Here is a 10673-nt window from a genome sequence, read left to right on the forward strand (position 1 = left end):
CCGGCGCCGGGCCATGGCGCTGCTGCGGGACGTGTCCCTGCAGGATCCACGGGACCGCTTCGAGCTGCTGCAGCGCGTGGGGGCCGGGACATATGGCGACGTCTACAAGGTGCGGCGGCGGGCAGCGGGTGCGGAGTCGGTGCCCCGATGGGGAGCCAGCCCCGCCTCCGCTCACCCCTGCGCCCCTCCGTCCCTGCAGGCCCGCGACACGGCCACGTCCGAACTGGCCGCCGTGAAGATAGTCAAGCTGGACCCAGGTGAGGGCCCGGGGTTGAGGCCTCCGCGCGAGCGAGGGCAGCGCGGGGCGTGGGTGAGGGGGCGGCCGCTGACACTGCGAGACCCTCAGCAATTGCAGTAGCCCGGGCCGGGCAGGTGCTCTGCGCCCATTTTGCAGATGTGGTCACTGAGTCAGGCGACCTCTCTGCCACCCCCTCCCATGATGCCCTGTGCTCCCCAGGGGACGACATCAGCTCCCTCCAGCAGGAAATCACCATCCTGCGAGAGTGCCGTCACCCCAACGTGGTGGCCTACATTGGCAGCTACCTCAGGTGAGAAGGCTGCTCCCTCCTGGGTCCCTGAGGGCAGCCCCGAGTGGCCCTGCCTGTGCCCACCCCAGCTCTCTGTCCCCCAGGAATGATCGCTTGTGGATCTGCATGGAGTTCTGCGGAGGGGGCTCCTTGCAGGAGATTTACCACGGTGAGGCCAGGTCCAGGCCCGGAGGACCTCAGCCCTCTGCTCCCCACGATGGCATAGCCAGGCAGCGCAGGCTGGGGACCAGGACACTCGCTCCTCTTGACCAGCTGTGTGACCTTGAGGGAAACTCTGTCCTCCTCTGGGCTCATGGTCCCAGCTGTGCAGGGAGGGGGATGTGATCGATACTGGTTTCACTAGCACTGCCTGCTTTTCCCCACACAGGGTGAGCTGAGGGGACTCAGTGGGCCACTCAGCCCCCTGGCCAACCATGACCCCTTCCATTTTAGCCACCGGGCCCCTGGAGGAACGGCAGATTGCCTATGTGTGCCGCGAAGCTCTGAAGGTAGATGGTTCTGCCGAGCTTGCCCACCACAGCCCCCACCCCAGGTCCCCAGGAGCCATGGCGGGGAGCCCAGCTGGCCAGCAATGTGGGGGGGGGATGCTCTGGGCGGGGCTGGCCTGGGGAGCTGAGGGTCCTAGGGGGTGAGGGCCCCAGCCCTGTTGCAGGAAGCAGCCCATTTCCCTCTTGGCTCAGTCACTTCCTGTTTGGGGAGAGGGGAGGAGGAAGCAGCTGGGTGGGGGGCCCCAGTCCTAAGAGATAGTTCAGACAGGTGGGATGATGAGGGCCGGGGCTGCTCTCAGAGGCTCCTCTTTGTTCCCAGGGGCTGCACCACTTACATTCTCAGGGGAAGATCCACAGAGACATTAAGGTAGGGCCTGGTGGCGGGCACTGTAGGAGGGAGGAGGCGGCTCCCGCTGGGGGCCCCAGATGGATCCTCTCTTCTCCTTCCCACAGGGAGCCAACCTCCTCCTCACCCTTCAGGGAGATGTCAAGCTGGGTCAGTACCTGGGGACAAATCCAGGGAGAGGGGCCTGTGGGTACCCCTGAAATCTTAGATTCCAAGTTCAAGTCCTGGATGGCGCTGGACAAGCCGCTTCACTACCTCATGCCTCAGGTTCTCTGCTTAGGACAGAGGCCAGTGCCCTTCCTGCTCTAAACTGCATGAGGTGGGATCCATGCAGTCTGACGCAGGACCAGTTGTCCGGCCAGAAGGGGGTGGTTGTCCCTCCCTTGTCTTGGGCCTCTGGCAGCTGCGGCTGGACCTGGGTGGCCTGTCGCCTAAGCCCTGCCAGGTGCTGCCTGACCCTGAACCCGTGGATGAATGGTAGCCAAATGGTAGGTGAGAGTCACTGTTTTTCCCCACAGCTGACTTTGGGGTGTCAGGCGAGCTGACAGCATCTGTGGCTAAAAGGAGGTCTTTCATAGGGACTCCGTACTGGTGAGGCTTCACCTTGGGCAGGGGGCCAGGGCCACAGGTAGGGTCCCCGGCCATTCCATTTGTGACCCCACCTCTAGGATGGCCCCGGAGGTGGCAGCCGTGGAGCGCAAAGGTGGTTACAACGAGCTGTGTGACGTCTGGGCTCTGGGCATCACCGCCATTGAGCTGGGCGAGCTGCAACCCCCGCTCTTCCACCTGCACCCTATGAGGTCAGCCTGGTGTGAACCCCTGCCTGACCCTCAACCTGCTGGTGACCTTTGGCCTCTGACCTCACACTTTCCACAGGGCCCTGATGCTCATGTCCAAGAGTAGCTTCCAGCCACCTAAGCTGAGAGATAAGACTCGCTGGTAAGGGTCTTCCCTCCCCCTCCCGAAGCCCCTTTTCAACCAGACCCCACAGCAGGGAGCAGCCTTCTGCCAACTCCCAGCATGCACCTCTCTCTGGGCCTCCACCGCCCATCAGAGAGGACCTGGGGTAGACAGGGAAGAAGGTGGCCGGTGATGACATGGGCTACTCTGTCGTAACACAAGCCTTGCTCAGGCGGTGGCTGTCAGCCTCAGGCTGGCTGTTTTCCTGGGTTGTTTAGTCGTCGTGTAACGTTTAGTGAGAACTGACTCATAGCTGACCCTCCCGTGGGTTTTCAGAGGCTGTAAATCACACGGACATTGCTCATCTTTCTTTTATGGGGCAGTTGGTATAATCGAACCACAAGCCTTCAAGTTGGCAGCACAACTCCTTACTGCTAGACTACCAGAGCTCCCCACTTCCTGGGTGGACCCCGGCAACTGCTGGTGACCGGGGATCGCTGGCAGGATGCTATACTTGAGGACTCATCTGGGGCTGGGGGTGGGGGCTCTGTGCCCATCAGGACCCAGAACTTCCACCACTTCCTCAAGCTGGCCCTGACCAAGAACCCCAAGAAGAGGCCAACAGCAGAGAGGCTTCTGCAGGTGGGAGACTGGGGGAACAGGGGACTCAGTGCTCAGAAAGAGGGGGACCCAAGACCATCAGCCCACCTGACTGGTCTCCTCAACCCTCCAGCACCCATTCACAAGCCAGCAACTCCCTCGGGCCCTCCTCACACAGCTGTTGGACAAGGCCAGTGACCCTCACCTCGGAACCTCCTCGCCTGAAGACTGTGAGCTGGAGGTGAGTGGGGCAGAGCTGGAGGTGGTCTTAAACTGGCCGAGGAAGGAGCCCCCGGATGATGCTAGAGATAAGGTCCCTCAGCTTGTCTGCTCGGCTCCGTCCAGGTAGTGGTGGGTGGTGCCCTTCCCCCAGTCACACCAGCATGGGTCGGGACACTGGCCGGTCCTGCACTGTCCACCAGCCTTGCTGTTTGAACCCATTATTGCAACCAGTTAACAGCAGCCTGAACCCTGTCAGAGAGTGGAGCCCCGCCTAGGTTCTTCCTGTGCCCACACTAGTCCTGCTTCCCAGCTTAACCCTTACCAGCCCACTGCCCTTGGGCCCGGCCTGCCCAGCAAGGACCCAGCTTGCTTCCCATGTGGTCTTCAACCAGTGTTGACTTCTCTGTGCTGTTTTCCCGCCTCTGAATCGAGGGTGGTGGTTTGTCTCAAGATCATCTGTGAGGGCTGTGATGAGCCTGCAGCTCCAGGCTCAACGGTTCGAGACACAGACTAGGTCCATAGCCCTTTCTCCTCTCTCTTAGACCTATGACATGTTCCCGGACACCATTCACTCCCGGGGTCAGCACAGCCAGGCCGAGAGGACCCCCTCAGAGATCCAGTGTGAGCCTGGGGGGTGGGGTGTGTGCAGGGGTGGGGGAGGGGGCCAAACCAGAGACCTCAACACCCAACACCTGTCCTCTGGCCCCCTCAGTTCACCAGGTGAAATTTGGTGCCCCCCGCAGGAAGGAAACGGACCCACTAAATGAGCCAGTGAGTGGCTGGGTGACTACAGTGGTGGGAGAGGTCGGGCAGGTGCGGCACAGGGAGGCAGAGGCCAGGGGCTCAGACAGTGGGCCCTGTCAGGTAGAGGGGGCTGTCCCCCCAGGTCCTGGATGCTGGGGCTCCTTCCTGTGCCAAGCCCTTTGGGATGGTCAGCTAGAAAGTTCCAGGGTGACCACACCTTTCTAAGAAGGTCTCTCGCAGCCCTGAGGACCCCACAGTCGGCTGCGTCCCTGTGTCCTTCTCAGTAGGTCTCCACTCCCATCGCCCTTGGTCTCTGTCCTTTGCTTCCATCTGTCTTTCGCTGTCTTGCAGTGTCATCTGTGTCTGTACCTGTTAGTCTGTCCTTCTCTTTTTCTCCCACAATCTTGTGTTCACTCTCTCTCATTGCCTCTCTTTCTGCCTCGGTTTCCCCACAGTGGGAGGAAGAGTGGACGCTTCTTGGAAAGGAGGAGCTGAGTGGGTGAGTGAAGGAGGCAGCAGGGCGGGGTGACTGGGCAGTGAAGAAGGCTGACCTTTGACCTCAACCCTCAGGAGCCTGTTGCAATCTGTCCAGGAGGCCCTGGAGGAGAGGTGAGGGGCTGGGCAGGGGAGGGGGCTGCCAGGCTCGGACCCCTTCCCACATCCCACCTCATTTCTCTCTGGTTTGTGCCCCATAGGAGCCTGACCATCCGGCCAGCTTTGGAAGTCCAGGTGTGAAGGGGAGACTGAACTGGGCCTACTGGGGGAGCTACAGGGATGCCACTGGGGCCCCCCCACTAACAACCAGGCTGGCCCCGATCCTCCTCCTAGGCACTGGACTCCCCAGATGAAGCCATGGGGACCATTAAGCGAGCCCCATTCTTGGGGCCCCCCCACTCCGAGCTCTCAACTGAAGACCCTCTGTCCACACCCCCAGGTATACCCCAGGTGGGGGTGCTAGAAGGAGGTCCAGGGTGGGTCTAGATCTGAAACTCACAGAGGCTCTGTGCCTGCAGGGACCTTGCCTCTGGCTCCAGCGGGCCCTGACAGCCCCCCGCTTCTCCCCACCACCTGGGCCACCATGAAGAACCGGGCAGATGCTGAGGTAAGAGGCACTGCGGAGACTGGGGACTGGGGGTCACCTGGGTCCTGACTTCCTCCCACTCTCCCTTCCAGAGGTCATCCTGCCATGGGCTGCCCCCAACCCCCAAGGTGCACGTAAGTACTTGCCCCGCAGCCCTGTCCCCATCCCCTTTGACCCCCCCCACCTCAGTGCACCTCTCCAGCCCTGCCCCCTCTCCACAGATGGGCGCCTGCTTTTCCAAGGTCTTCAATGGTTGTCCCCTGCGGATCCATGCTGCTGTCACCTGGATTCACCCTGTCACCCGTGGTAGGCAGGTGGGAGGGACACTGGGATCGAGGCAGGAGCTCAGGGCTCTCTAGTCTGGGGCTGGGGTGAAACTGACCTCTGCCCCCCTTCCCCGCTGCACCCCTGCAAACCTACAGACCAGTTCCTGGTGGTTGGGGCTGAAGAGGGCATCTATACTCTCAACCTGCATGAGCTGCACGAGGACACGCTGGAGAAGGTGCGGGGGTCCTCCTGGGGATGGGGTGGGGCGAGGCGGGCAGCTAGGGGCAGGGCAGCGGTCTCAGGCCCCGTGGGCTGACCCTCCGGCTGGCCACTGTCTCTCCAGCTGATTTCGCATCGCTGCTCCTGGCTCTACTGCGTGAACAACGTGCTGCTGTCGCTGTCAGGTGCGTGTCAGGGCAGGCGGAGGGGACACAACACCTGGTCCTCAACCTCTCTGAGGCTCCGCCCTCCCTTGCTCCCTGCAGGGAAGTCCACGCACATCTGGGCCCACGACCTGCCGGGTCTGTTTGAGCAGCGACGGCTACAGCAGCAGGTGCCTCTGTCCATCCCCACCAACCGTCTCACCCAGCGGATCATCCCCAGGTCAGGACCTCTGGGGGGCCCGCAGAGTGGAGGGCTGGAGCTGGGGGGACAGTGTGGCCTTGCCTGTTGTGAACTTGGATGGGACTTGGTCTCTCGAACCTCAGTTTCCTCACCTGTCAGTGATAGCTTCCTTCCTCCGTCCAAGGGGATGTGAAAGTGCTTTGCAGGCTGTGGAGTGACTGCTGTGCCCGCAGGCTGAGGGGCTTGATTTGACAGTTAAGCGTGTGTTTCCTGAGCGTCCATGATGTGCCATTGGCTGGTGTAGCCTGTTGGCCATTGTCCTGTTTTCCCAAATGCGGCACGTCTGCGAGTTCGCAGCTACCTAGCACCCCACAGGAGGAGCTGGGCTGTCTCCTGGGGTTTGCAGGCTCTGAAATGCCCAGGAGGGTCAGCTGGGAGTCAGCTGTGACTTGATGGCCATCAGCTGGAGTTTGGTGTTTTTAAATTATATGCTAAATAGCTCTGGTATTGGAGCGCATAGCCTCCTGTGCTACTAACCAAACAGGTCAGTGGTTTGGGTGCACCAGCCACTGTGAGGGAGAAAGACAGGCCGGATCCTCCTGTGAAGACTTACAGTCCAGGAGGCCCCTGGAGGGGCGCTGTGAGCTGGGTCTGACGTGATAGCAGTGGGTTTGGATTTAGGTTTTTACTTAATGCCAGGCCTCTCTCTGGGCTCAGGGAGAAGTGGGCCCATGTTCAGGGGTAGAATTCTCACCTTCCGTGTGGGAGCCCCCCTCGTGTGTGGCCCCCTCCTGTCTGTTGGTACAGGCTGAGTTGCGTGGTGCTGGGTAATATTCAACAGATCTTCTGGGCTAAGAGACTAGGAAGAAAGAGCTGGTGAGCTACTTCTAAGACCAGCCGCTAGAACTTTATAGATCACCATGGTCCAGTTAACGTGCAGCTGATCCTGCTCTTGGGGACACTCTGTTGTGTCTGGGCTCACCATGCGTGACCCCTTGGGGCTGACTTGACAGCAGCTACAACGTTGAGGCCAGTTAGAGGTAGAGTTGGGGTGGACTCTTCAAATAGGCGGACGAGGTCATTGTTGTTGTTTTTTTTTTTTTACTTTTTACTGTTAGGTGGGTGAACGTTTTCTTAACAAATTGCTCTTCCATTTGACAGTCGAATGGAAAATCAATCATTGAGGGGCTCAGGGGGCGCAGGCCTGGAGGGCTGGTAAGGGGGTTTGCAGGTTGTACACGTTTTGTTTTAGATACTGGTTGGGATCTCCACGGCACTCTTCCCACTTCTACCATGTGTTTACTGTTTCCATTCTTCCTCCTTGACTGTTCTTCCTGCTTCCTGAGCTTTATCCCTGGGCAGATGCTGCTCTTTTGATCTCCTGATTGTTTTAAGGAATGTGTTCCTTCCAGGTGTTGTGGCGTCCCTTATATCTGATTTTGAACCATGCAGTGTTTCCTTGCTCTGTCCTGACAATGGCTTCCAGGTCCAAGTATAAGTTTCACATGAGCACCATCAAGTGTTCTGGGGTTCCCATTCTTCTCAGGGTTAGCCACAATTTGTAGTGATCAGTGCAGTCAGATGCCTTTGCAGAGTGAATGAAACACAGATAGACATTCCTCTGGTACTCTCTGCTTTCAGCCGAGATCCATCTAGCACTTGCAGTGATGTCCCTAGTGCCACAGCTTCTTCTAAGCCGAGCTTGTATTGATTGAAGGGAGGGTAGTGGAGGGAGGGAAGGAGGGATCAGGGAGTCTAGAGGAGACCCTCAGCTTTGTGACTTTTCATCGCGTGCCAGGAGGAGGTTCAAGGCTAAGGCCATTCACTCTGTCACTCAGCAGATGTCTCCTGAGCCCCTCATGTGTGTCAGGCGCCTTTCTGGGTGTGAAGGAAGGGCTTGACCTTGAACCTGGGTAGGTGCTGTTGAGGTGGTTTCGGCTCATAGCAGTCACGTGAAGAACCGAGGAAAGCACTGCCCAGTCCTGAGCTGGCCTCTCGGGCGCTGACACGTGTGGTCCCAGTGTGCGGCTTCTCTCAGCCCATCTTAGTGAGGAACTGCCTCTTTTTGCTGATGTTCTGCTTGACCAAGGTCTTTCCCTGCAAAGGGGGCCCCTCCTGAGAGCGAGTCCAAAGTTGGCAGGCAAAGTCACACCATCCTTCCTTCTAAGGAACATTTGTGCTGCACTTTCCCCAGGTCGTTTGTTCTTTTGACAGTTCCTGGTGCAGTTATAGTCTTCACCAACACTGTTGTTTAAAGGCGTCAGTCCGTCATTGTTCAGATTCTGCACATATATAGGCGTTGCTGTTAGGTGCCATCAAGTCGAGTATAACCCATAGCACTCCTGGCAGCAACAGATCTGAGCCCTGTCCTGCCCCACGCCTTCCTCATAATCTCTGACACACTTGAGCCCGTTCCTGCCGTCACTGTCAGTCCATCTGGTTGAGAATCTTCCTCTCTTTTGCTGACTCTCCAAGCATGATGTCCTTTTCCAAGGAATAGCTTCTCCAACAATACATGACCAAAGTATGTGAGATGAAGCGTCGTCATTCTTGTCTCCAAAGCGCACTCTGGCTGCACTTTCTCCGAGACTGATCTGTTTGTTCTTTTGTTAGTCCCTGGGATGTTCAGCACCCTTCAGCACCACAGTTCAAAGGCATCAGTTCATCTTCTGTCATCCTTTTTCATTGTTCAGCTCTCAGATCCATAGCAAGTGATTGAAAGACCATGGCCTAAATCAGGCACACCTTAGTCCTCAAACTGACACCATTGCTCCTCAGTAATTTGGACAAGTCCCTGACAGCAGACTTGTCCAATATATCTCCTGATCTCCTGGCTGCTGGTACTAAGGGAGTTTGATTGTTAATCAAAGAAAGAGGAAAGATTGACAATTCAGTCTTTTTCTCGATCTAGCATATCTATTTGGAAGCAGAAGTGGCATCCACTTCCTAAAAACTTGCCTCCGGAAACTCTGTGAACTTTGATAAATCTCAATAGTTGTAGAGGGGCTTCCGGCCTTTTGTTTATAGGGTCGCTATGAGTCGTGCTTGACTTGAAAGCAGTCAACAACAGCACATCTGTGAGGTGACGAAAACACCTGGCTTAGGTCAGTACATCCTAGCCTTTAAAATAACTGTGAAAATTGCAGGTGACACAGGGACAGCAGAGTCTGACCTCCACTGATTCCATAAGGGAGAAGGATCCCCATCAACAGCAGCAGCGCAAAGCCAGTTCTTGTAAGGTCAGACGTTCTCCACGCTCCTGAACCTTCTGTCAGTTCCAGTGCCACTGCCCCTCCCATCGCTCCCGCTGTTCCCCTCCTGGGTCACTGACCCACTGCAATGGCCACACAGACTTACAGACTGTCCTCTTGAAAATGGGGTTTATCAGGGAAGTGAAAGGTTACCGTTCAGGTTGCAAACACTCGGGGCAGTTGTTGTCTGGGACAGCTTCTCAGGTATATCTGCACGCAGGTCCCTCTCTATCCTTGAGCCTCTGGGCCATATTCCCTAGTCAGTCAAGTGTTACAAAGCTCATTTGGCTCTGCCAATTACAGGTCCCCCATTCCCTCATCCTGCCAGTGAGCCCTTGGCTGTGTGGGGCGGGAGGCCTAGCCCAGAGCTCCCTCACACTGGTCCCTGGTCCTTCACCACTCTCGCCCTCTAGGCTGCCTTGCCTCAGCCTCCCTCCATCTCTCCCAGGAAACTGGCTCAAAGGATGCACTGTGCTCTCTGTGTGCTTATTCTTTTCTTGGCTTGCTTATTTTTTTTTATTTAAGCACACAGGAAATAATCACTTTTATTGATTAAAAATAGGAAATCTTGAGTGAAAGTTTAAAATTACAGCATAATCAAAATGCATGACAAAATACATTTGATGTTCAAATCCACTAGATGCTCTGCTGGAGAAGGAAGGGCAATCGCCTCCTGTACCAGTCAGAGCTGACAGTACACACACACACACACACACACACACACACACACACAAAATAAATAAATAAAACCCCCACATTAGATGTAAGGCAAAAGACCTACAGAAGCATCTCATTGTATAAATACAAAACAAGAATGAAAAAGGACCTTGCTGGTGCTAACATTCAAAATGGGCTTTGCCAACTACATAAATGTCACCCTCTCTGAAAACCTAAGACCTAGTTCATTTTAATTGAAAGCACAAAACTCTTAAAAATCAAGTAGTGAGATTCCCATTATCTTCCTCCCATCCAGCTCAGCTGATGCCTGAAAAGATGGCAAACCGACCGATCTCATTAGCGGTCTACATACCTTACTGCATATTCTCACCCAAAAGGTGCCATTTACCTTCTTGGCATTATTGGCAAACACTCCAGTCCCCTCGATGGGCCACGTACATCTCACATTTGCATATTCTTACCCAGCTGTGTGATGAATGCAAACCAGTGGCTAGAAAGCTGTACTGAATCCTGCACTACAGCAAGTTACATCTTTGAGCTTCTAACACTGCAGAGGACAGTGTTGCAGATTTGTCTGATACAGCACTTGATTCTTTGACTGCTGTTGCCATGGGTACTTGTTGACCCAAGTTAAATGAAATCCTTAACGACTTCAGTGTTTTCTCATTGTTTTCCCCCTGTAATGTTTTTTATTGATCCACTTGTAAAACTTTCTTTCTTTGGATTAAGATATAATCCATACTGAAGGCTGTCATCTTTGATCTGTAAACACTTAGAATCTTCTTTGCTTCCAACAAGCAAGCTTGTAACTTCTGTGTATTATTGTTAGGTGCCTTCGAGTTGTATACCTTTCATAACTAAAGGCCTGAGCACTGTTCGTAGAGTTTTCGGAGGCAAGCCATTCTGGAAGTGGATGCCACTCCTGCTTCCAGGCTTGTTTTAATTGGGGAGCCCCACCAAACACTGTCCACCATGGGTCAACAA

The 10673-nt window shown here is 55.7% G+C and overlaps 1 protein-coding gene across 1 annotated transcript in view; it reads left to right on the top strand.

The window, feature by feature from the left end:
* The first annotated feature begins 13 nt into the window (after nt 1–13).
* The window catches only part of MAP4K2 (mitogen-activated protein kinase kinase kinase kinase 2), a 17452-nt gene continuing 6792 nt past the window's right edge, over nt 14–10673 (top strand). Inside the window, exons 1-24 of the mRNA XM_006901470.1 lie at nt 14–109; nt 200–257; nt 458–548; nt 632–696; nt 981–1036; nt 1356–1403; nt 1490–1532; nt 1901–1973; nt 2051–2182; nt 2259–2321; nt 2843–2924; nt 3016–3123; nt 3647–3725; nt 3817–3875; nt 4304–4347; nt 4419–4457; nt 4544–4577; nt 4677–4782; nt 4862–4950; nt 5022–5063; nt 5151–5235; nt 5352–5431; nt 5540–5600; nt 5682–5799. Of these exons, the coding sequence (XP_006901532.1) occupies nt 14–109; nt 200–257; nt 458–548; nt 632–696; nt 981–1036; nt 1356–1403; nt 1490–1532; nt 1901–1973; nt 2051–2182; nt 2259–2321; nt 2843–2924; nt 3016–3123; nt 3647–3725; nt 3817–3875; nt 4304–4347; nt 4419–4457; nt 4544–4577; nt 4677–4782; nt 4862–4950; nt 5022–5063; nt 5151–5235; nt 5352–5431; nt 5540–5600; nt 5682–5799 (1751 nt within the window). The remainder of the gene's footprint in view (nt 110–199; nt 258–457; nt 549–631; nt 697–980; nt 1037–1355; nt 1404–1489; nt 1533–1900; nt 1974–2050; nt 2183–2258; nt 2322–2842; nt 2925–3015; nt 3124–3646; nt 3726–3816; nt 3876–4303; nt 4348–4418; nt 4458–4543; nt 4578–4676; nt 4783–4861; nt 4951–5021; nt 5064–5150; nt 5236–5351; nt 5432–5539; nt 5601–5681; nt 5800–10673) is intronic.

This window comes from Elephantulus edwardii, unplaced genomic scaffold (assembly GCF_000299155.1).
Source record: "Elephantulus edwardii isolate Elephantulus edwardi_28Jun2011 unplaced genomic scaffold, EleEdw1.0 scaffold00328, whole genome shotgun sequence".
NCBI lineage: Eukaryota > Metazoa > Chordata > Mammalia > Macroscelidea > Macroscelididae > Elephantulus > Elephantulus edwardii.